General features: G+C 52.2%; 1 protein-coding gene across 3 annotated transcripts in view; it reads right to left on the minus strand.

Moving 5' to 3' along the window:
• The window catches only part of PC (pyruvate carboxylase), a 239,704-nt gene that overhangs the window by 84,654 nt on the left and 128,578 nt on the right, over positions 1 to 26,472 (minus strand). For all 3 annotated transcript variants that reach the window (XM_084632881.1, XM_084632880.1, XM_084632879.1), the window contains one exon: positions 23,077 to 23,195. In XM_084632881.1, coding sequence (XP_084489007.1) covers positions 23,077 to 23,195 — 119 coding nt within the window. The remainder of the gene's footprint in view (positions 1 to 23,076; positions 23,196 to 26,472) is intronic.

Genomic DNA, 26,472 nt, shown 5'->3' on the forward strand with positions numbered 1-26,472 from the left:
AAGCATTTCAATCCTCAGGAGCCCTGCCTGTTGTGAGCTCCAGGCAGAGAACAGGGGAGCTGAGGGTCCTCCAATACCTGAGGCCCCAGCTCTGACAGGGAATCGCTGCGATTAGCCATGCCCAGCTGATCCCAGCAGGTGCCCCATGCAGAGGGAGGTGAAAACACCCCAAGGTCCCTGCCAACCTGACCAGGGGAAAATTCCTTCCCAGCCCTCAATCTGGTGATCAGCTGGACCCTGAGTATCTGGGCAAGATCCACCAGCCAGGCAGCTAGAGAAGACTAGCTGAACCACCTCAGCACACGGGACCTGTCTCCAGCTGTGGCCGATCCCCGATGCTACAGAGAAACACATCCAGTCTTGATTTAAAGGCTCCACATGACGGAGAATCCACCCCATCTCTGGGTCAGCTGTTCCAATGGTGAATCCACTTTCCACTTAAAAACACCTGGCCTCACTTCTAACCTGAACTGGTCCAGCTTCACTTCCCAGCCACGGGATCTCATTCTGCCTCGAAGAGCTCTCTGCTCTCCAAAACCTGCTCCCGCAGATTAGAGACCAGGACCAAAATACCCTCCTATGACAGTAAGGAGATGGGATTGGTTTGGAGCTGGACAAACAGGCTGGAAATCAGGTGCAGATATTTAACAGGGAGGGGGATTAACCATTGAACATCTGACCCAGGGACAGAGCAGATCCTCCAGCACATGGTGTCTTCAGGTCAAGAGCAGATGTCTCACTTTAGAAGGTTAGCCCTAGTTCAACAACACTGGACTGGAAGTCAGGACTCCTGGGTTCCACTCCTGGCTCTGCCACTGACCTTGGACTAATCCTTTCATCTCTCGTGCCTCTGTTTCCCCTCCCACCCTTTGTCTATTCAGACAGTGAGCCTTGGGGGCAGGATCTGTCTCTCACCGTGTGTCTGAGCAGGGCCCAGATCTCAGCGAGGGTCTAGGCAGCCTCCAGCATGGCAGGGTCCTGGTGTGTGACCAATAACACAGAATCATAATGATAAGGACTGAGGTTTTTACAGCACCATCAAAGTGACAAGCGAGCCTTCAATGCTTAGTCAATAGGACAAACGCCTGACGTGGGGTCTAACAGACACCGGCCCCTGCAACATGCACACGTTACGGGGTGATCGATATTTTCTGATCCATGGACTCAAAGCTGGGTTATAAATTCAGCTGTTTTAAATACACCTGCCTGTAGCAGCTCAGATCTTGCCTTCACATAGATAGAGAGATTCTGAGTGGGGCCTAGTGAATAGAGCAGAGCGGGAGCGGGAGACAGGGAGTCAGGACTCCTGGGTTCTCTTCCCAGCTCTGCGATTAAGGGGTTAGCGCATGGAGCTGGGAGTCATGTTTCCTGCTCTAACCCACTAGACCCCACTGTCCTCCCAGAGTCAGGGCTAGAACAAAGGCGCCCAGTCTCCCAGCTCTAACCACAGGCTGGGACTGAGGCACATGGCTTTAATAACGGGGCTATTTTAAAACAGAGCCAGAAACTCCCAGAGTTTAAGGCCAGAGGGGACCATAAGAATCTAGGCTGCCCTCCTGTGTAGCACAGGCAGACTGTCACTCAGTTCCCCCTATATTGAGCCCAGCCACTTGGGTTGCCAAAGCACCTCCCAGCAAGGCAGCCAATCTGGCGAATCCACCGATTCCCTTGGGAGTTTGCTCCAGTGTTTAATCTCCCGCACTGCTAAAAACTGGTGCCTTATTTCTAATCTGAACACGTCAGATGCCCTGAACTCAGGCAGAAATATTAAATGCTTTCACTCACAGGAGCGCGATCTTCATTATTAGTGTTAGAGTTGTTCCCAGAAACCTCCAACCAATCACAGCCTCGTTGTACCCGGTGCTCCACAGACTTACAGTGAGAGACAGTCCCTGGCCCAAAGAGCTCGCAATCTAAACAAGGAGTGGGAGGGGAAACTGAGGCAGAGAGCGACAAAAGGACTTGCCCAAGTTCAGTGGCAGGGCTCTATACAGGACCCACAAATCCCAAGACCTAGCCCAAGGCCACATCTACTATACCACACTGCGTCTCTTGAGTCAGAGTGGGTTATCCCAGCAGGCTGGGACCCCAAGGGACTGCAGGTCAGGATTGAGGGGCACCAGCAGAGCTATAGGGGAGCTTAGGGCTGGCATAGCAGGGGGCTATGCATTGGGACTGAGGGGCATCGGCAGAGCTGGGGGGGCGTGACCAGGGCTAGAGTTTGTATGGCAATGGCAGCTCCATGATGGAGCTTTGCCTGTTACCTGCCCGTGTCCAATCACGTCCCTCATTTTCACGGACAATGGATTCAATGCTGTTCCCCCCACCCCCATGCCAAATACAGGTTATCACCCCAGCTGTACAGACAGACAGAGCAGCTGGGAAACTGATGCCAGGCTTTGAGCTGTGGCATGGGGAGCATGGGAGTCTGGTTTCTTTGGAGCTCGAGGCAGGTGAGCTCTGATTTAAGCAGCTCACACTCTCAGCACACAGGGGGGACTCCATTCCCAGGGGAATCTGGAGAGTGACCCTAGCCCCTAATTAACAGCCCCTCAGGGTAATTGCTGACTGCAGGGGAGGGGGCAGCAGTGGATAGAAATAAGGGGACAGGGAATGTGCCAGGAAGGTGGCAAATTCAGGAACAACCAACAGGAAATGCTTAATGCTGGTGCCCCTTCATCCCAGGCTGATTGCTGGAAGCCAGGGCCTCGTCAGATTATTCTCATTTGGAGGAGAAATAGATGGTCCCAGTCAGCTATTTCTTTGGTGCCATCCTGTTCATTTACTAAGCATACAGAGAAAGTTTTGTTCCTTGAACACAGGACGAACAAAGAGCTAGCAGTTGCCTTGGTCTGAAATTCCCCCACAAGTCTCCAACCAGTCCTGTGCATAAGAAGCCCTGTCTCTCACTCAGGATCACTCTTGTGACTACCTTGCTCACTATTTGGCTCTCCCATCCAGATGTACACAGCTGCAACCATTCAACACCCCTGCCCTGGAACCCACAATCAGAAAACCCCTTAGACTATACAATTTAGCTTCTGATCAACCTTGCCAGGTGGAGCACTGCCTTAGACTTCTCCAGCTCTCTCACTTCAAAAAGGAGATTAATTGCTTTTCCCTCTATTTAGCCTGAAAGGTGCTTAGCACACTTATCAGCTGTATCCAGGTCTATAAATCAAAGGCCTCCTGGATGGCAGCTATTATCACCTTCCAGTGGAAGGACACACCACCAGACTGGCTTGGGGAACTCATCACTACAAGATCCCACTGCTATTCACCGTGCCTCAAAATGCTAGAACGAGGGAGACCATGGCAGGGACGCTGGAACAATGTGTATAGTGGGGGAGCTGAGAGCCATTGAATCAAACTGTAACCCTGGACGGAAACCACTTCAAACCAGGGGGTGCTGCCACACACCCCGCTCCCCGAGTTCTAGCACCTTTGGACCACAGCCCACTGGGCTGATCAGCACTGTCTAATCGTGCTCCCCCACCTGGTGCTTCTTGTCTTATACTTAGCCCAGACCGCCTTTCTGTCCTGGGTCTGTACAGCACCTAGCACCGTGGCTCTGTGAGGCGCAATACAAATAAGAAGTAATTGGTTGAGCTTACACAGAACTCGACAGGATGTCTCGGTCTGTCACTCCATAACTTGAACACTGCCTCTGAGCCATTCCCATCCTTTAGAGAAGGCCCTAGGAGCAGTGGCCAGCACCCTCTGGATTCTGAGGTATGGGGGACACGTGAAGACCCTTACAGCCCTTCAGCACAGCCCCAGGGTACAAGCCTGACTGTCCCAGAGCTCCCCTGGCCCCAGAGCCCAGCATTTCCACCTCAGCTTCCCCATCACACTCTTCAGCCTACTTCCCCTGCGGAGGTAACCTAGCCCAGCAGCCAAGCTGCTCCAGGGAGTTCAGTCCCTTCCCAAGTCACCAAGTCCCTGCAGCCAGCTCTAACACAAGAGAGCCTCCAGCCTTCCTCCTTTCAGGCAGGGCCCAGCAGCAACAGTCTGTCCTGTTGTCTAGCCACCTGGGCTCCAAACAGCTCAACAACAGGGGCCAGCTCTAACCACCTATCACTGCAGCAGCCTCAGCCAGCTCCTGACTCTCCCCCAGGCTCCTTACCCCCGAGAGAAGCAGCCCATCTGCTTTCCTCCCCAGCCAGCCCCCCAGTGCTGGGCTATCCCTGGCTTCAGTCCAGCCCTCTGCACAGGTGTAGCAGGGCCAGGCTGGCTCACCCTTAAAGGGGCAGGCCACCCTGTTACAGCCAGCTTCAAGCACCTCTGCTGTTGTCTGTGGATCAAACAGCGGGTTGCTGGCACCAATTCATGCTTCCCAGAACAATCCCCCATCTCATCTCTGCCCACCCTCCCAACAGAGTGTAACATGGTGACATCCAGAGGCATAATAATGGTGGGGAGGGGAAGACCACACAGCCCCTGGCCTGGGGGGCAGATTGGGGGGGCCCTGCCATGGGGGAAGGAGGATTGCGGGCACACAGAGCCCTGGCGTGGAAGGGAAGGGGGGAATGCGGGGTCATTCCAAGCTCTTACCATGGGTGAAAATATGGGACCCTGGAATGGGAGAATGGGGGGAGGGGAGGCAGACCCCAGCCATAGGGGAGGAGAACGGGGACCTTGGAATTGGGGGAGGGGAGCCCACACAGTGCCCCTCCCATGGGGAGAAGGTGGGAAAGGGGAGGAATGGGGCACATACAGAGCCCCTGGCAGTGGGCAGATTGGAGAAAGTTGCAGGGAACGCTTGAAATAGAGGGGGCTGGGCAGATAGCACCCAGGGAGCAGTGTGGCGAATGGAGGGATGCCAGGGGCCCTGGTGAGGACAAAGCACTCGACCAACAGAAGCTACGAAGCGTGCAACCCACTAGTAGCAATTCCCATTAATAACAGGGACAGCAAGCGAAGCAGGAAGGCAGCACATTCCAAAGTGACCTACGGGAAACGCTTCTTACGCAGCCCACGCTTAGCCTGGAGTACACGCTCCCACTAGACCCCGCTGCTCTTCCCCCAGTCACATGATGTAAGAACAAGGGGCAGCCAGCAAAAGGTGGAAAATTCAGAAGTGTGCCGTGTGGGGAACTCCCTGCCACTAGACACAGTTGAGATGAAGAGCTGAGCAGGATTCCACAAGGGGACTATCCGGAGTAAAACTAGTAGGAGTTTAAAGACCCATCAGGAGCTGTGGGTTTGGTTTAACCCCCTTCTGCTCCAAAGCTTAAGGCAACTGCTTACACAGGGGTCCCTCACCCATGAGATGCAGCCACATCTGGGGTGGGGCACATTGACTGTTTATACAGGGAGCCTTTGCCATGCACTGAGATGCAGCTGTCTCTGGGGTGGGGGATGCGGGTTGTTTACACAAGGATCCCTCATCCGGCACTGATATGCAAACTCAAATGAGACTGTACAACACTATTGTCCTCCCAACATTACCGTATGGCTTGGAACCATGACAAATGGTGAAAGTGCATGTTAGGAAGCTGAATGCATTTCACCAGCTTGGTTTGAGAAGAATATTGGGAACTGATTGGTGAGATCGTGTAACCGATGTGGAAGTGCTCGGCCACACAGTCAGCAAAGTGGGGACTCAGTAATTGGACAGAGTTGGCTATGGTGGTTTGGCCACGGACCCAGGTGGCCCTGTGGCAGAAGCACAAGGTACATCTTCGATTGGATTCCAGCTGTAGGAACGAGCAGGAGTGGAGGACAAGGACTGACCAGAGGCAGGATGTTAGAAAAGGATGCTGCCCCCATGAAGACAACTTACGATGGAGCCAAACACCTTGGTCTGGACAGACAGCAGTGGGGAAATGGGTTGTGCCAGCAGGCACAGGAGACTCTATGGGTATGTCTACACTACAGTTCGACACCCATGACTGGCCCAGCCAGCTGACTCAGGCTCACAGGGCTCAGGCTAAGGGGCTGTTTAATTGCACTGCAAACATTCAGGCTTAGGCTAGAGCCCAGACTCTAGGACCCTGTGAAGTGGGAGAGTCCCGGCTACTGCCTAAGCCCAAACGTCTATACTGGAACTAAAGAGCCCTTTAGCCCAAGCCCGAGTCGGCTGGCATGGGCTAGCTGGGGGGTTTTAACTGCAGTGTAGACTTACCCTCAGTGTAAGTAAGACTCAGCCACTCCTAAGGTGAGGCAAGGATTCCCTTGCCCAGTACTCAGCTGTAGCCACTTCTGGGGTGGAGCATAGGGGCTGTTTATACAAGGACCTGGCACTGAGATGTGACCACCTCTGGCGTGGGGAAGCTATTTATAGAAGAAATTTTGTAGGAAATTTCCCCTAGAGGGCAGTTATTCTATCGCTCCCCATTAGGGGGGGGTCTTGCACCTTCTTTAACAAAGCTGATGCTAGCTGCTGTTGGAGACAGGATGCCAGGCTATATGGGCCCCTGAATCACATTGCACTGATCCCCCTCCACACATAAGGGAAACTATATCTGTTGACCAGGTGGGGAAACTGAGGCAAAGAAAGGCTATAGGATATATCCAATGTCAGTAGGAGAGCTGAGAAGAGAGCACAGGAGTCTTTACTCCCAGCTCCCCCTGGTCTAACCACTAGAACTCACTTTCCTCCCAGAGGTAGGATAGAACCCAGGAGGCCTTAATCCCAGGCCTACCAGCTAGCTGTCTGTGATGGATTTCCAGCTATGCTGGGGAAAGACAGATTGGTCTGATGGGGGCAGGGGGCTCTGGCTGAAAGGTGCTAGAGAAATCTTAGCTCCATGGAGGGAGCCAGGTCCATTGTCCTGCCACGAATAAATGCCCATCAAATAGCGTTATCTCCCAAAGACAGGCGACTGCCTCGCACAATGCCAACAACAAAGCTGCCTGGCCGTTGTAGCTGAGGTGGGGCCATCTATGGGAGCATGGAGCAGACACAAGTTAATACTGTCTCGCAATCACACAATGTACATGCCTATAATGTGTCCAGTGCAGGAAGTGGGAGGGAAAGGGGGGCAGATACCAAGCTATATGGGTCTTCTGGGCTAATCTAGGTGAGGGACATATTGGCCTGAGATGCAGATGCCTCTTGGGTAGGGCATGAGAGCTGTTTATACAGGGATCCCTCTTCTGGCACTGAGATGTAGCCACCTCTAAGTTGGAGGGGTGGGGGTGCTGATTATATAGGGACCTCTTATTATTTTGGGGAAGTTCTATGCCTGTGTTAGATAGGAGGTCAGACTATGTGATCACAATGGGCCCTTTGGGCCTTGGAATCTATGAATCCCTCACCCAGTGCTGAGATGCAGCTGCCTCTGGGGTGGAGCGGGGGGTTGTTTATACAGGGATCCCTCACCCGGTGCTGAACCTCTGAGGTGGAGTGTGGAGGCCATTTATAAAATTACAGCTGTTGCAGGAAGAGGAGGCTGGAGATGGCTGGCAACACTGGGTAATTCAGCAGCCTATCTCAAAGTGCTTTACAGCTGCAATTAAGGCTCATAGCCCCCTAGGGAGGCTGGGAATAGCTGAGAGGGCCCCCAGCAGAACACAGAGGTTAAGTGACTAGCCCAAGGTGACCTGGTAGAGCTGGAATTAAAATGAGTTAGTGCCTGCATGCCACATCCCCCGCCTCTAGCCAGGCCCTCCTGAAGAGAGAACAGGACGGGGAAGGCCTTCACAGGAGCAACGAGGTCTGTGGCTAGAACTGTGAAGTGGGAGCCAGGACTCCTGGGTTCTGTACCTGGCTCTGGGTGGGAAGTGGGGTCTAGTGTTTTAGAGGAGTTGGAAGCTAGGTTCTTGCCCCACCTTTGGGAGGGGAGTCAAGTCTACTGGTTGGGGGGAGCTGGGATGCAGGATGCCTGGGTTCTATCCTCACCTCAAGGGCAGTGGGGTCTAGTGCTCAGAGGCCTGGGAGTCAGGACTCCTGAGTTCTAGCTTAGCTCTGGGAGGGAAGTGGTATGCAATGGTTAGAGCAGGGTGTGCTTGAATGGCACAAAGGGGCTTTTATTTAATGGAGAAGTCCATTGTGCATGAATGCCATGTCTTCTCCCTAGGCCCTGCTCTCATCCCTTATCAACGGTTCCCTGACAAGGCTATTTAGCCTCTTCTCCTCTTGACAAATTGGTTCCGAGCTGGATTTATTTATTTTATGCAGGCCCAACGGTCCTTAGATTGCTGTTTGGGCCTTTTAACGTGGTGATTAATTGGGAAAGGTTGGAGTTTTTTATGTTCATTAAAGGTTACAGGATAAATATGCAAATATCTCAATTTGAAGAGCTAAGCGCGTCATAAAAGAAGCCTGCACACTGGCCCCAGTGTGGTGATAAATCTAGCTATATATTACCAAAATAAATATAAACTAGATCTCCTATTAAAGAAGCCTGAGAGGTGGGTTGTTTGAGCACTAACAGTAGGATTCAAAAGCTCTTTACAGGGTAAATCCGCTGCCATCTAGCTTGGTTTTTATCTGCACCTGTCGCTATAGTACGGGAACCTTGCAACCACAAATGGATTTATTTGTCTTGCAGTAATGGGTAATTGAGATGGGAGGGGGGGCCCACTGTGCTGGATCAGGGTCCCAATTGTTTAGTGTCCTGCACATATTTCCGCTTGAGATCGGGGAGACCCTGCTGCTCCGGGTGCTGCACAGACACACAAGAAGAGACAGTCCCAAAGACCTCAAAGTCTAAACAGACAAAGGGCTGGAGGGGAAACTGAGGCATAGAAAAGAGAAGAGACTTACTCCAGGTCAGAGGCAGAACAAGGAATTAGAACCCAGGAGTCCTGACTCCCACTCCAGTGGCCTCGCCTCTAAACCAGACCTCTTGATATAACTTCACATTGCCCCCTGAGGTGAAAGGAAATGTGATCCCCATTTTACAGATGAGGAAACCGAGGCACAGAGCAAGGAAGGTCATGCACGGGAGCCAGGAATTGACCCCAGATCTCCAGGGTCCCAGCTGGGTGCTGTAACCCCAGCCTGAAAGTCGACTTAGCAAACAGCCCAGAGTTTCTTGGGAGTCTCAGGTCTGGCCAGCCTGCCAGGTGTTTGCAATGGTAAATGCTCTGGGCTGTGAACCTGTTCTGAGGATAATTATAGTGATCCAAGGAGACAATTACGATTGTTACAGCAGGAGACAGCAGGTGGCACTGTTTCTGGCAACATGGCAAGTTCTGTCAGTGAGAGAGAAGCAGGAGGTCTAGTGGATAGCATAGGAGCAGCGGGGATTGGAGAATGATCCAAACTTGGGACAACTAGCAGAAAATCTTCCCAGCTTCCGCTCCTATCGCTTCTAGCTCTAAAAACAACTCTCGGCAACATCTCCTCCCTGCCAGAGGGCAAAAGGGCCTTTAATTTGGATAAATACAAGGTTTCCGGTGTCAGATCTTGGACCATCAAGGATACCAGAGGTGACATCGGCTAAGCCCAGCCAAAAGCAATATGTGCAGCTTCGAGGTTCTGTGGCAGTCTGCAACAGACAAGAGTTTTGGAGAGAACCGAGAGCCCTGTTGGGACAGTGCGAGTCAAAGGAAGAGCTGCAGTGGATGATGTGTTGTTTCAGCAAAGGACCTTGAGATTCGACACAGGCTTTAATATAGCGTTGCATGTTCATATGATAAATATTTTATACTGCACCCGCCAGAGTGACAGCAAGGCCTGTGGTAAGAGAAATCAGACAGGCTGCCAGCACGTCACACAAATCAAAAAGCATTCTGACATTCTCATTGCTTGTTATTAGGAGTATTATGGTAGATTCTACAGCCCCCAACCGGTTGAAGGCCTCTGCTGCGCCGGGTGCTGCACAGACAGTGAAAGACTGCGCCAAAGAGCTTCCAGTGGAAATATGCAAAGGGGGGAAGGGGAAACCAAGGCATAGAGAGGGGAAGGGACTTGCCCAGCGTCACCCAGCAGGTCACAATGGCAGAGCTAGGAACAGAGCCCAGGAGGTTCTGATTCCCAGTGTACTCCTTGTACGAACCACTGAAGCCTATTCTCTCCCCGGCACTAGGAACAGACCCTAGATGTCCGGACTCCCAGGCCGCCCCTCTGACCACTACACCTGCATTTCCATCCCAGAGCTGAGGATAAAACCCAGGAGTCCTGGCTCCCAGCCCCACCCCCACCTGCTCTAACAAGCAAAGTACATTGCCTCTATTATGCAGCAAGGCACTGAACATGAACCACACGTTTAGAAAGAATCATTCTAGGGGAAGGTTGTCTATATACTGGCTTTTTGTGTATTTTTATGGTGTATTGATCTCAAGGGAGAGTAATTTGCCTGGCGTGTGCCAAAGCATGCAAGCAATTATACAGCTCAGACTCCTTCTCAGCCAGCTCCCTGGAGCTGAGGTGATAGCGAGGGATCTCAGTGGAAATGCCAGCGTGTATAGCTAGCTCCAGGCACTGACACACATGGGGATCATATGCAGGGTTTAGTAAATGTGCGTGCAGTGTATATTTAACAGGCATGTAACATATTATATCTGTATGCCGCATATTACACTTGCATACACTACATTAAACAGGCACCCTGCATATTACATATTCATGTAATATATTATATATTATAGTTGCATGCAGTAAATATATATAATATACTACATGCAGTATATTAAATAAGCACAAAGTATATTACATCTGCATGCAGAAAATTACCTGGGCATACAGTAAACTATCTGTGCGTGTAGTAATTGAATCTTTGCATGCAGCACATACGTAGCTGTGCGAGGTATATTACACACACCTGCAGCATATATATGGACATGATGCCTACTACATATGCATGTCGTGTGTTTGCATGCAGCATATGCATGCAGTATATTTAACAGGCACTCAAAATATGTACACAGTGTATATATCTGTATGCAATATATTGCATATGCACACAGAATATTAGCTATCCAAACAGTACATTATATTTTGATGCTCTATATCAGGGGTTCTCAAACTTTAGATTGGTGACCCCTTTCACACAGCAAGCCTCTGAGTGCGACCCCCCCCCACCCTTATAAATTAAAAACACTTTTTTATAGTTAACACTATTATAAATGCTGGAGGCGAAGTGGGGTTTAGGGTGAAGGCTGACAGCTTGCGACCCCCCCCCGTAATAACCTCATGATCCCCTGAGGGGTCCCGACCCCATGTTTGAGAACCCCTGCTCTATATTAAATAAGCACATAGTCTACTAGATCTGCATGCTGCATATATATGAGCATGCAGTATATTGCAGTATGAACACAGTATACGTGTGGGTGTGTGTAGGTACGCAATCTATTACACATGCATACTGTATATTATATTTGCATGCAGTGTGTATATATATATAGATAGATATAGATATAGATATATATCTTGGCATGTGGTAAATGACCTTTGCAGGCAACATATTAGATTTGGAAGCTGCATATGATGCACGCAGTATATTGCAATGTGCACACAGTACATCTATAATGGCATGCAGTCGATTACATTTGCACTGCAGCAGCCCCATTGATTTTCAGTGCCACCAGATCTGTTTGCTTCTGGATTTCCTGCCACCTCAAATTAGATTCCCCCCAAGAAATGAGGCAAAATTATCTCTGCTAATGCTGCAGCGACCCAGCCAGGTGCAAGGTGGCTGGCAGTTTTGGATGGCTGGGCCAGATAATGAACACAGTACATTCTGTGTGTCTGGCCCTGACCTCAGAACATAGCAGTTAAGCCTGAGCAACCGTTGCTGTTAAGGAGACACCAATTCGTTTGCACCAGCACTGGAGAATTAAGAAGAGCAGATGGAAACTTTCCAAGGGCACAGCTGGGAAAGGAGAGAGAGGATCCTAGTGCACGTGCCCACAAAAACAATCGCACCCAACACCTACCAGCTGCCCAGTTGTCTCCAGCAGGGGGCAGACACACCGACCCCAGCCTGATTCTCTCCAGCTGGGGGCAGCAGACCCCCCACCCCCAATGCTATCTAAGAACGTGGGAATTGTCATGCAGAATCAGACCAATGACCCCATCTAACCTGGTATCTGACCCCCTGTCATAAATATAAAGGGAAGGGTAAACCCCTTTGAAATCCCTCCTGGCCAGGGGAAAGCTCCTCTCACCTGTAAAGGGTTAAGAAGCTAAAGGTAACCTCGCTGGCACCTGACCAAAATGACCAATGAGGAGACAAGATACTTTCAAAAGCTGGGAGGAGGGAGAGAAACAAAGGGTCTGTGTCTGTCTGTAGTCGTCTTGGCCAGGGACAGAACAGGAATGGAGTCTTAGAACTTTTAGTAAGTAATCTAGCTAGGTATGTGTTAGATTATGATTTCTTTAAATGGCTGAGAAAAGAATTGTGCTGAATAGAATAACTATTTCTGACTGTGTATCTTTTTTGTAACTTAAGGTTTTGCCTAGAGGGGTTCTCTATGTTTTTGAATCTAATTACCCTGTAAGATATCTACCATCCTGATTTTACAGGGGGGATTTCTTTATTTCTATTTACTTCTATTTTTTATTAAAAGTCTTCTTGTAAAACACTGAATGCTTTTTCATTGTTCTCAGATCCAAGGGTTTGGGTCTGTGGTCACCTATGCAAATTGGTGAGGCTTTTTATCCAACATTTCCCAGGAAAGGGGGGGGTGCAAGTGTTGGGAGGATTGTTCATTGTTCTTAAGATCCAAGGGTCTGGATCTGTAGTCGCCTAAGCAAATTGGTGAGGCTTTTTACCAAACCTTGTCCAGGAAGTGGGGTGCAAGGTTTTGGGAAGTATTTTGGGGGGAAGGACGCGTCCAAACAGCTCTTCCCCAGTAACCAGTATTAGTTTGGTGGTGGTAGCGGCCATTCCAAGGATAACGGGGGTAATATTTTGTACCTTGGGGAAGTTTTGACCTAAGCTGGTAAAGATAAGCTTAGGAGGTTTTTCATGCAGGTCCCCACATCTGTACCCTAGAGTTCAGAGTGGGGGAGGAACCTTGACACCCCCCCTTAACCAATTCCTGCTGGGTTGGATCAGATCTAGGGGGCCATCCAGCCTGGTATCCCTCCCCCCACCCCAGATCAGACCAATGTGCTGGTCTTGGGTCTTTGTCAAAGGCTGTCCCCAGAAGTTTCAGAACAGTCAGAAAACCTCAGAACCTGTTGCTACCAGGACCCTGACTCTGCTGGCAGCCAGCAAGGACTGGGCCTCAGACCTGAAGAGAACTGCTCTGACTTTAAGCACTGCTACCATCTAACCAAGTCCCTGCCTGGCCCCAGTTCCTGTCATAGAATCATAGAATAGAAGGGTTGGTAGGGACCTCAGGAGGTCATCTAGTCCGACCCCCGGCTCAAAGCAGGACCAATCCCCAACTAAATCATCCCAGCCAGGGCTTTGTCAAGCCTGACCTTAAAAACTTCTAAGGAAGGAGATTCCACCACCTCCCTAGGTAACGCATTCCAGTGCTTTACTACCCTCCTAGTGAAAAAGTTTTTCCTAATATCCAACCTAAACCTCCCCCACTGCAACTTGAGACCATTACTCCTCCCTCTGTCATCTGCTACCACTGAGAACAGTCTAGATTCATCCTCTTTGGAACCCCCTTTCAGGTAGTTGAAAGCAGCTATCAAATCCCCCCTCATTCTTCTCTTCCGCAGACTAAACAATCCCGGTTCCCTCAGCCTCTCCTCATAAGTCATGTGTTCCAGTCCCCTAATCATTTTTGTTGCCCTCCGCTGGATGTTTTCCAATTTTTCCACATCCTTCTTGTAGTGTGGGGCCCAAAACTGGACACAGTACTCCAGATGAGGCCTCACCAATGTCGAATAGAGGGGAACGATCACATCCCTCGATCTGCTGGCAATGTCCCTACATATACATCCCAAAATGCCATTGGCCTTCTTGGCAACAAGGGCACACTGCTGACTCATATCCAGCTTCTCGTCCACTGTAACCCCTAGGTCCTTTTCCGCAGAACTGCTGCCTAGCCATTCGGTCCCTAGTCTGTAGCGGTGCATGGGATTCTTCCGTCCTAAGTGCAGAACTCTGCACTTGTCCTTGTTGAACCTCATCAGACTTCTTTTGGCCCAATCCTCTAATTTGCCTAGGTCCCTCTGTATCCTATCCCTATCCTCCAGCGTATCTACCTCTCCTCCCAGTTTAGTGTCATCTGCAAACTTGATGAGGGTGCAATCCACGCCATCCTCCAGATCATTAATGAAGGTATTGAACAAAACCGGCCCCAGGACCAACACTTGGGGCACTCCGCTTGATACCAGCTGCCAGCTAGACATGGAGCCATTGATCACTACCCGTTGAGCCCTACAATCTAGCCAGCTTTCTATTCACCTTATAGTCCATTCATCCAGCCCACACTTCTTTAACTTGCGGGCAAGAATACTGTGGGAAACCGTGTCAAAAGCTTTGCTAAAGTCAAGGAATAACACGTCCATTGCTTTCCCCTCATCCACAGAGCCAGTTATCTCGTCATAGAAGGCAATTAGGTTAGTCAGGCATGACTTGCCCTTGGTGAATCCATGCTGACTGTTCCTGATCACTTTCCTCTCCTCTAAGTGCTTCAGAATTGATTCCTTGAGGACCTGCTCCATGATTTTTCCAGGGACTGAGGTGAGGCTGACTGGCCTGTAGTTCCCCGGATCCTCCTTCTTCCCTTTTTTAAAGATGGGCACTACATTAGCCTTTTTCCAGTCATCCGGGACCTCCCCCAAGTGCCATGAGTTTTCAAAGATAATGGCCAATGGCTCTGCACTCACATCCGCCAACTCCTTTAGCACTCTCGGATGCAGCGCTGTCATGTGCCAACACCTTGCCATCAGGCAATGCACCAGCCCTCACAATACCCTTGTGTGGTGGGGAAGCGCTATTATCCTCAGTGTACAAGGGGGAAACAGACACAGAGACTAAGTGACTTGCCCGAGATCTGTGGCAGAGCAGGGAAGAGAGCCCAGGGGTCCTGGCTCCCAGGTCCTCTGCTCTAATCCACTCCCCGCACCTCCCTCCCAGAGCCAGCTGACTCCCAGCAATTCTTGCTCTAACCACTAGAGATCACTCCTTCCCACAGATGGAAATAGAATCTAAGAGTCCTGACCCCCACAGCCTTCTGCTCTAACCACTAGATCCCACTTCCCTGCCAGAGCCAGCAACAGAACCCTCACCCAGGAGTGGGGTCTAATGGGTTAGAGCAGGGGGGCTGGGAGCCAGGACTCCTGGGTTTTCTCCCCAGCTCTGGGACAGGAGCAGAGTTTGGTGATTAGAGGAAGTGATGGGGTCCATGTAAAAAAATCACCAAGACGCCCCCCAGCCACCCGAGACAGAGATAACCTTCCTGCTGCCCCACCCCCCCACCTCTCTCACAGACAATTGAAGCAAAGACAAAAGCAAGGCAGGCTCCCCAGCCCATCAGCTCAGCCTGGATTCTCAGAGCAGGGGCTGCCCACGCAATTCAGGAAGAAAAACAGACTGAAAAAATAAAAGCAACAAGGATGGGAGCAGCAGTGCCCGCCACCGCACAATGGAGAGCCGGACACATGCTCGGGTGGAGGAAGAGAGAGCTGATTTCAAGAGCATTACATGGCTATTTTTAGGCATGGCTCTACTGGCCCGTAATCCATAGTGCCAGGGTGTGGTGGCTCGGGGAGCAGGAGCAGCAATGGGGCATGACTGGGGGATCTCTCATTATGATCTAGATCCCCTCCCCCACCCCCCAAAGGGCTAGGAGAGAAGTGGCTTGGACACAGCATTCCCATTTATCATCATGGTGTGTAGTGACATGTAGATACCAGGCACTGCACAGACCCTGATCATGACTGAGGCCCATGGTAGCACAAACACCCAGTGAGAGACAGTCTCTGTCCCAATGAGGTTACAGCCGAAATAGACAATGGGTGGGCAGGAAAACTAAGTCACAGAGAAGCAAACAGACTTCCCCAAAGGCAGTGGTAGAGCCAGGAATAGAACCCAGGTTTCCTGACTCCCAGTCCACCGCTGCTCCAATCCAGTAGACCCCATTCCCCTTCCAGAGTTAGGAACAGAACCCAGGAGTCCTGACCCCCAGTCCACGCTCTTAGACGTTAGAGGCCACTGCCTGACAACCATCTCATTTAAACTGATTTCCTCCTAGCGTATACAATAGGGTTGCCAACTTTCTAGTTGCACAAAACCAACACCCTTGCCCCGCCCCTTCCATGTGGCCCCACCCCTTCCATTCCCCCGTCCCTCTGTCACTTGCTCTCCCCCACCCTCACTCACTCACTCATTTTCACCAGGCTGGCACAGGGAGTTGAAGTGCAGGAGGGGGTGAGGGCTCCGGCTGGGAGTGCGGTTCCCAGCCAATGGGAGCTGCGGAGCCGGTGCTCAGGGTGGGGACAGCGCACAGACCCCCTGTAGCTGCCCCTATGCCTGGGAGCCAGAGGGACATGCCAGCTGCTTCCTGCAAGCCGTGCAGATCCAGCTAGGGAGCCTGCCAGCCCCGTGCCAACCAGACTTTTAACGGCCCGGTCGGCGGCGCTGACTGGAGCTGCCAGGGTCTCTTTTTGACCAGGTCCAGTCGAAAACCGGACCCCTAGCAACCCTAGTATACAACAGCTCCTGAGCTGAGCCATGTTACATTGACAGCCACCAAACAATGCCACAAATGCTTCAAATTAGAGCAGTTAATGGGGGTGGTCTCTCGGAGCCAGGACTCCTGGGTTCTATCGGAGCTCTGGGAGGGAAATAGAGTCTAGTGGTCAGAATGGGGGGCTGCAAGTCCTCCAGCCCTTTACCCTTCCATACCTCCATTTCTCTGAGAGTCAAATACTTCACGGCATCACTGTGCAGGGAGGAGGCTGGCCTGGCGGGGGGGGCAGGGGGTTCATGCAGCACTTCAGTCAAGTCTGCAGAGCTAAAACCTCATTCCAGCCCCAAAGTGTTAACAACTCCCCCTCGTAGCTGCTCGAGCCACCCAGGCTAAGCGTTTTATATTCAGCTCAGCTCCCTGGGTTGAAACTTCAAAGGGATTCTGCTTCCCAACTCCAGCAAAGGAACGCGGACGCCTCCAGCCTTCTCCTTGCCATGCCAGCGCCCCTAGGCATGGGGCCAGGGCCAGACACCCCTCAGCTGGAAATGAACGACACCACCCTTCAATCCTGCCTCATTACTCTCCAGGTGGTGACCAGGAGCACCAAGTTGCTAGCGTCATCTTCATGGGAGAGGCGCTGGAGGGAGCGGAGTGAGAACACTGGCTGTGAGGGCTACGCCTGGTTACCCCAGTCCCACCAGAGGGCACTGTAGGGAGCAGACGTACTGGCTGTGGGGGAGCTCCTGCTTCCTCCAGTCCTGGTCTGTCCCAGCAGGGGGCGCTTTAGGGAGCAGGGCAGGAGCACTGGCTGTGAGGCAGCTTCTGGCTAATCCAGTCCCAGCCTCTCCCAGAAGGGGGCACTCTAGGGCCCCAGCTCAAACTAAGATCAACTTGGCAAACAGTGGAGGAGATGTCGTAGTTTGGAAACTGCCCTGACCATGATCTGCATGCCCTGTATATACCTATCTCTGGAAGACCCCTGAGGCCAGACAGCCTGGGGAGAGAAATCCCCAGAGGCCCCCAGGCAGGCACACACCGGCCCCTTTGTAGCGAAGCAGGCTGGAAGCTGTCAGCAGAACACATGGCCTGGCTAGAGCTTCCCTGAGAGCAGAGACGGCTGCTTGGGGAACTGTGAAGCCAGAGGCTGCGTCCCGCTAATTAGAGCTAATTTTTCTAATTGGCTGCATATGTCCAATGCTGACAAGGATTTATGGCATTGTTAATGCCCCTGGAAACACACAGCGCCCGCCCCCCCCCGCCCTTTCCCCATTCCTAATCTCCAAATTGCCAGCTAATTGATAACAACTTCACATTCATTATAGTGCCTGGCTTTGCCAAGAGACTCTCTCTCTAGACATGGCTGTGGTCCGTGCATTGTTTATACAGGATCTCTCGCCCGGGGCTGACATGCAGCCGCCTCTGCGGTGGGACACTGGGGCTGTTTATACAGAATCCCTCACCCAGGGCTGAGATGCAGCCGCCTCTGGGGTGGGACATAGGGGTTGTTTATACAGGTCCCTCACCCAGGGCTGAGATGAGCTGTCATTACCTCTTTGTCACAAAAGGAGATGCTGAGGCCCAGGATGGGGCAATGACTTGCACACACTCATTGGCAGTGAAGGGAGTAGAAGCCAGTTGCCCCAGAGTGGGCACAACGGTTTAGCCACTCCCGCATAGCTACAATCCTGCCCTGCTGCCCTCTTCAGGTCTATGAGACTATAATAGGGTGATTGGCCCTTTAAGGGCCAGGGGGCTTGAGCCAGTCAGCTGTTTTATTTATCAGAATCAGACCCAGCTAAGAAGTCTCAGTGTTTTCCAGCCCTCAGATCCCTCTTATGGCTCTTTCTCTGCGATGTTTCAATGGGTACACCCCAGAGCTGGATGCAGCATCCCAGTCACTGGTGCCGTGAGGTCACCTCCCTGCTCCTATTCAATGCTGCCTGCTGATCCACCCCAGGATTGCATTCAATCTCGACTCCCCGTTCACACTGGGAGCTCACAGTCACTTGGTTTTCACCAGGATCCAACTCCTTTCCAGAGTCCCTGAGTCCCAGGGCACAGCTCCCACCCATCTTGTAGGTGCAGCTGACATTTCTTGTCCCTGTACACACGACCTTGCCTCTGGCTGTAGGAAAATGCACCTTCTTCGAATGAGCCCAGCTTCCCAAGTGACCCCGAGTTGGAAAAAGGTTTGGAAGGTGCATTCCTGTGAGACACAGATCCATAGACTGTAAGGCCCGAAGACACCTCAGACCATCCAGTCAGACCTTCTGTCTATTACAGGCCATTCCATTTCCCCCAGCTCCCCCTGGCTCAAGTCCAGTATCCGGTGTGTGTCTAAAACATGCCATCTAGTGCTGGGCACTGGCAGAGACAGGCTGCTGCACTAGCTGGATGTTGGTCTTGAGCCACTCTGAGCTACATTCGCCATTGCTCAGGAAGCCACAAATGGTCCTGGCCTCATTTGCACCCATTTTGCGGGACGAACAAAGGATGGTGCAGCAGTTCAGGTGCTAGCACGGGCCACTTGGGTTCTGTCACAAACCCTGGACCAGACACGAGGGGCGAGATTCACAGAGGTACTTCTGGGTTGCAGTGTCTAAGCCTGAGTGCTCCCATGGGGCCTGCCGCCGAGTGGAGTTCTTGGCTCCAAGTCAGGTGTCCCAAGCCTTGCGTGTAAGGAAAGGATGCTCAGAAGCCAGCAAGCTGCGCAGGGAGATGGCTCAGCTAGTCAGGAGTGAAATGCAGAGGAAAAGGGCAGAGCTCGGGTTCCAGCAACTCAGTCATCTGTGAGCCCTCTCCTGGAGTTGGGTCCTAAGACAGGCCGGCCCTTTCTCATGGAAAACCAGAGTCCTGCCCCTGAATAGCCAAGAGCTTGGCACTCCGGGCACTCACCAGGACTGTGGAAAGATGTGTTCAAGGCCCTGCTTGGGCTCAGTAAGGATTCGAATCTGCATCTCCCACAGTCCAGGTTCGTGCCCAGCCCACTGGGCTATTATCTTTTCTGGGCCAGACTTACACACATGCTGTCATTTGCACAAGGCCCAATCCTGAGCATGCTCAGAGCACACCTACAGAATCAGGGCCCGGTGGCAAGCTAGGGGGGAACACACAGTGTGAGAATCCTGCTTCAGGGATCCTGGGGTTTTGGCTTGTGCGAGGCTCCGAGCTGCCTGTAAGCTGTGGTGTGCCATCAGGAGTCAGTGGGTGTGTGCATACCGACCACAGGGAATTGCAGGGGGCTGAACATTCTCAGTGGCACCTAAATGTTGGACTTAGGCACCTACATCCTTTTGTGGGTCTAGCCCCTAAGGAGCTTTGCGAAGCTGGCCCTTGGCTGCTCTGTGCCTCAGTTTCCCCATCTGCACAATGATGGTAATAGCCCTGCCCCACCTCCCCCTGGGGTTGTGAGGATAATGCATTAGAGAAGTGCCAGGGGTTATGGGGGGGGCAAGATAAATATTTGAGTTGGAAGCACACATCTGATTTGCCGAGCATGCCTGGCCGAGATCACGGCAAGATGACATCTCATCCTGGTGCATGACCTCCAGGCCTTCATCAGCCCAGACAATGCCCCAATGGTGGTGGGGGCTGCCATGCTAGCCAGCAGGATCAGAAAGGATCCCACTCTGGCTGCAGTCTGGGCTGTCTCTCACCTGCTCACGTGGCAAGGCCTCGTAACCGGGGGCCAGACGTCACCCTGCTGGGAGTGCTGATGAACTGAACAAGGTGACAGTGTGTTTGGGGTTTCAATAACTGTGCAGCCATTCTTTGCTCTCGGGGCTTGATAGTGGGGTCTGTCGGTGGCACTTACATGGCCCCATCGCTATACTGTCTGAGTGCCTCATGAGGAGTAATGCATTATCCCCAAGAATCCTCGGGTAGGCAGGGCAGAGCCGAGCAGAGATCTCTGTTGTACAATGGGTAAAAGGAGGCACCCAGAGGATAAGTGACTTGCCCAATGTCTGTGGTGGAGCAGGAAGTGAACCCTGGTGTCTCAAGTCCTCAGCTAGTGTCCTAACCACTGGGCCATCCTTCCTCCAGTCTGTTATTATTTTATCATTCATTATTTATTTCATTATTTATGTATGGGTTTTGAGCAATTAAATGTGCAGCGCTCTGGGCCCCGATTTTGGTCAGGGGGGTCTGTACAGTACCCAGCACAATGTGGGGGGGCGGAGAGGGGGATCTCAGTTGGGCCTTCGGCTTGCTACCATCATCTGAATAGGCTTGAAAGGATGAGATTTTTAATCCGTAAACATCGGTTTCACTGCACACACAAACCGACACAAAAATACTTCCAAACGCAACAGTGGAAATGTACAGAAGGGCAGTGTATGAAAAATGCTGCTCGGAAACTTATTCAAATTTGATTTAAGGAGATTTACTTGGTCTATGTGGACCTGCAACATTGACCATTTGTGTTTTAACGGCTATGAAACTTTGACTTTTTGAATCTCAGCGTCTCCTGTCATTCAATAATTATTGTCTCACTCCCCCATTCTGTGACCCTCCCCATAATTTCCTGCAACTGTGAACATTTAAATCAATAAAAATGGTAAAAAGCTTTAAAATAAACATTGCTATTATCTGTCGCTATAAACAATGAAAAATTCAAATCAAATTTGGCCAAATCCTCTATATAAACAACAGTACCATGCCGGGTGAATCACAATCTCAGCACATAGCACGACTCAGGCACCCAGCATTGTTGAGCCCTATGATATTTAGTACTTTCCTTAAAGCACCAGCTCCTGGAGTCATGAACTTGTGAGAAACTCAACTTTCTTTTTCTTTTCCGAAGTAATTTTCTAACCCTCGTAGTGGGGGAGAAAACCTGGAAAAGATTAACCTTAAGGGCTCCAAAACCAAGGGAAAACTAAAAAAACAAGATGCATGTCCAAAAATCTCATTATTTCCTAAGCCAATTTCCTGATTTTAAAGAACCTTCTTGCTGGTTTTTTTAAGCCAAGCTCATAATGTTTAAGCCAAGGTGGTGATTTTTAAAGCCAGCGCGGTGATATTTCTGGGGGGCTCTGATTTTTTTTCTGCACTAACCTGATGATTTTCAAGATGATCTAACGTGTGAATTTGGAACACCCAAGCCTAAGAGCCTCTGACGTCGCTGGAGGCAGCTCTGCTGAAATGCCAGTCAAGCTGAGAGGAAGGATGTCCTTCTTCCCCTCCCAGCAGGTGTGCGGGGCCTCCCACTTCTCCTTTAGAGCGTGGAGTCTAAAGCTGTGTGCGTGAAAACGTGCCCCGGCTTTGGGGAGGCGAATGCTGCAAGTTCAGCCCAATGTCTTGGTCTGCATCTAACTGCAAACGCGACATCCACCCTTAACGGCCTGCTGAGCTGCCTGCTCATACAGCAGCAACCAAGATGTGGTCTCAGCGCTCCAGAAATTCAGCTCTCCGGAGCGTATCACACAAGGCTACGAGCCAGGGCGCGGGGCTATTCTAGTGCATACGTTATATGCTGGTGGAATTTGGCTTGCATTAGCACTAGGAGCCCCAGTCACGGGCCAGGACCCATTGTGCCAGGTGCTGTACAAACACAGAACAGGAAGACATCCCTGCATCAAAGCAGAAGAGACAGGTTCTGGGGCATACCTGGCTGGCTGGGCCCATTAGTCTGATCTGGAACAGCAGGATGGGAGGCCGAGCTAGATGCTCCTATTGGTCTGAGATGGGGCAGCAAGCAGCGTTTGGATTCAGGGCACCCTCTTCCCCACTCCATCCCATATGTCACATACAACATTCCCACACTCCTCCATCCTTTCATCTCCTCTTCCCAAGGGCTAGTCCATGCCCCTCTGCATTTGCCAGGTACCCCTTCTCCCCTCAAATCCTTCCTCCAACTACCAAGCCTCTCCACAGCCCACCTTTCTCGTCCTAGGCTTTGTGTCTACCTTATTTGCAAGGATCATCAGCTGTGTGGGGCAGGAGATGGGTCTTGGCCCTCACTGTGAGCTGCTGGGTACATAGGTTTTAGTATATGAAATATTCCTGCTGCAGAACTGAGAGAAGAGGGCCAGGGTGACCACCCCAGATTCACGCCCCAAAATCGCAGCTTTCGTTTAAAAAAAAAAGAAGAAGAAGAAGTCGGCCTGGCTTATGGTTCCAGAGAAAACTTTCAAAATGTGACAAGGGCGTAACTGATGCAGCAACACCAGCCTGAGTCCGCAGAGAGCCTGAGCCGATCGTTCTGAGAGGGGGGAGCTTCCCTGAGTGTCACCAGTGCAGCCTGAGTCTGCAGAGAGCCTGAGATGATCACTCCAAAAGGAGGGAACTGACTCATAATTCTCTCTGTTGGGTGTTACTTCTGAACCCTAATGATGCACATTTCAGTGTCTACCTATCTATCAGATCCCTGTGTGACTCCACTAGATATATCCCCATTTGATGATGGGTCTCCCGCTGGAGATCAATGACTTAGCCAGTTTTTAGTCCATTTGACAGGTGTCAGACGATGCCATATACAGAGCTAATACCACCTCCCTGCTCCTACTCCATATCCCTCTGTTTAGACGGCTAAGCAGGTGCCCCATCACCACAAACTGGGGCGCGAGAGGCGTCACTTACTCTGTGATCTCTTCTGTCACCGTGTGCTCCACTTGAAGCCGGGAATTCACCTCAATGAAGTAGTGTTTGCCATGTTTATCTACCAGGAACTCCACGGTGCCGGCATTTTCATATCCTACCTGCAAGGAGATAAGAGGTTCATGAGGGTCTGAGCATTCTAACTGTGTTTCTCAGTGGCAAATATATACAGAGCTGCCACGGTCTGGGTTAGAGCACAGGACTGGGAGACAGGGCTGCTGTGTTCTATTCCTGACTTGGGTCTAGTGGTTAGAGCAGGGTGACTCTAACCACTAGACTCTGGGCTCCAGGGATCTATCCTTGATGCAGGAAGGGGAGTGGGGTCTAGTGGTTAGAGCAGGGGGGGCTGAAAGTAAGGACTTCTGGGTTTATCCCTGGCTCTGTGTAGGGACTGGGGTCTAGTGGACAGAGGAGGGCTGGGAGTCAGGACTCCTGGGTTCTGTTTCCCTTGCTGCTGCTTCTGGTGGGGGAAGGAGACTGCCTCTGGGGATGCAAGTGGCAAGGTCCTCTCGGCCAAGTGGGGTGAGGATCCCATCCCCAGGAGGTGGGTGAGGGAGGGCACTGCAGGGACAAAGAAGCAGACAGGTGAGCGGCTGTCGTGGCCTCATTCCGTCCCTGGCGGTTAGCACGTGACACCTTCTCAGGGCAGCTTGGCTGACTGGCTCAAAGCCAAATCCTGGTTGAGTGCAATCAGACATCGTTATGATACGGCTCTTAATTAGATCCCAGCCCTCTCAACCAAAGCACTTGACTCCAGAAGATGCTGCGCAGGGAGATTTCAGATGCCAGGAGGTAAGACTTTCACTGGCCTGGGGCAGGGGTTTGGGGTGCATGAGGGGATGTGGGGTGCAGGCTCTGGGAGGGAGTTTAGGTGTGGGAGGGGGCTCAGGGCTGGGGCAGGGGGATGGGGTGTGGGAGGGCGGGAGGGCTTCAGCTGGGTGGCGCTCACTTCAGGCGGCTCCTGGGTGGTGGCACAGCGGGGCTAAGGCAGGCTCCCTGACCCCGCACTGCTCCTGGAAGCAGCTGGCACGTCCCTGTGGCCCCTGGGATGGGGCTCTTTGTGCTGCCCCTATGTGCTGCCCCCCACAGCTCCCACTGGCTGCAGTTCCATTGGCTGCGGAGTTAGAGCTCAGGGGCAGAGCACGGAGACCCCCTGATCCCCACCCCAGGGGCTGCAGGGACGTGCCGGCCACTGCTGGGAGTGGTGCAGGACCAGGGCAGGCAGGGAGCCTGCCTTAGCCCTGCTGCGCTGCCAGACTTCTAGCGGCCTAAAATCTCCTGGTTTGGCTTCAGTAGCCTCGGAGAAATAGAGCCTGATTCCAGGAGACTCCCGGCGAAACCAGGAGGGTTGGCAACCCTAGCTGGAGAACTGAGGCGCAGAGAGGGGAAGGTCAATAGCAGAGCTGGAATTAGAAGACACATGTGTCCTGACCCCTAGCCCAGTGCTCTATCCTCTCTGCCACAGCCTTCCTGCTGAGCATCTTTCCTGATGTCCATTGTCAATTAAGGGTATTTCTTGCCCCTTCCTATGGAGCAGTGAGACTTCGTCCCTGCTGGAGAGGGGATATGGTCACAGCTGGACCCACTGACCTGCTCGTGTGCAGGGGAACTGTGGGGGCGCCCAGGCTAGATGGGTTACTGTCTGATCCGGGGCAGCAGGAGGTGCTAGATGGGCCCATTGGCCTGATCTGGGCTGGCAGTGGGGGCCGGATATTGAGTAGATGAGACCATCGCTCTGATATCCACTAAGCTATCTCTGGTGAGCCAAACACTGGGCATCGGGGATGTGTGTTTGCTGCAGTGAAACCACAGGCACACAGATTCCTTCCCCCTCACCCCCCGCCCCTGATCTCCCGCTCCTCCCTCTGATACCCCCCTGCTGGCCCTCCCCCCCATCCTCTTCACCCTCTGCCCAGTGGCCCACGCCTCCTCTAGGATGCAGCTTTCAAAGCCATTCCCCGCAACCCTTGTCCCCCACTGATCTGTGCCGGTTCCTGGGCCTCTCAACCTCTTCCCGGCTCAGCTTCCCTTCGCCTTATCCGATGTGACTCAAACGCGCCCTGCAGAGCGCACGTTGCTTGCATTCACGTTGGACTGAACCCAGGCTACTTGCAAGAACCGTTTCTTTCCCCGCATCTGTCCAGGGATCTCAGGTAATGAAGGATTCACGACTGCTGCCAGGGACAGCTCGGAATCCCTGTGGCACGACGAGGACCGCAGTTACTGGTGCTTTGCAGACAGAGGGGGATGGGAGGAAAGACAATTTCTCTCTCTGTGTCGCTTTCCCCCGAGCACTGGAATCTAGTGTGACTGAGCAACTGCAGTGCTTTCTCCTCCAGCTGCTGCATCCTCCATCCCAGCGGGCGACATGCAGACAGAGGTACGCTCCGTTAACTCCAGGGAGGTCCGGATAAAATGTAACAGGCGGAAGTCTGGAGGATTGGCACGTGCCTAGCGGCCGCTGGCAAACCATTCAAGGGGTAGGTGCTATGCCGGGAGCCCCCTTGTGAAATGAGAGCGGGGCTCGCACCAGGAGGTCAGGAGGAGACGCTTTCCACCGCTACCCTTTGGAGGGAGATACACAGCCTTGCCTCCACTGCTCAGCCTGTGCCCCGAGGTGCTGACGATCACCCCCCTGCCTCGCACCGTTCATTACTCTGGGGGTTCCAGCCGAGGCCCTGAGCAGGATGGGGGCTAGCCAGCGAGAAGAGCTCCCGGGCCCAAAGACCCTGCAGTCTAACTAGACAAAGTGTGGGAGGGGAATCAGCTCCTCGGGGGAGTCAGGCCTCGCACTCAGGTCTCTTTCCTGCCAGCGCAGTGCTCCAGCCATTAAGCCGCAGTGGGATCAGCTAACCTGGCTATCCACTTCAGGTTACAAAGGGTTCTCCAAGAATGCTGACAAAGTTAGCAGGCCTGCCTCTCTGGAGCCACGGTTCCTAACAGGAGAGACATTAACTAGCCATAATGGAAGCAGAGCTCTCAGCCAAGGGCCCTTGGATAAGCAGGTAATTTCAGCCTGGCAATAAGCACCCCTGCAGAGACCTCATCCCTCCCCACTTCAATCAGAAATAAACAGGCCGTTCCCCGGGGAACCCAGCCACTGGAATGGAGTGAGGAACAGGCCGAGGCTGCCACTAGCTATGCCATGGGAAGGGGGTCCCGAGTTCTTTGGGGCCCTCTTAGCAGTTTTACAGTAATACCTGAGATCCCCATTGTGCCAGGCGCTGCACAGACCCCGACTGAGCTTGGGGTTGCACAGACTCCAACCCAGAGCAGGGCCCCTGTTGTGCCAGGCGCTGCCCAGACACACAAGAGCATCCCTGCCCTGAAGAGTTCACAGTATGAAGAGCCAACAGCTGTTCATACTCCACTTACTCC

Source organism: Lepidochelys olivacea (assembly GCF_965140295.1).
Source record: "Lepidochelys olivacea isolate rLepOli2 genome assembly, chromosome: 7".
In the NCBI taxonomy this organism is placed as follows: Eukaryota; Metazoa; Chordata; order Testudines; family Cheloniidae; genus Lepidochelys; species Lepidochelys olivacea.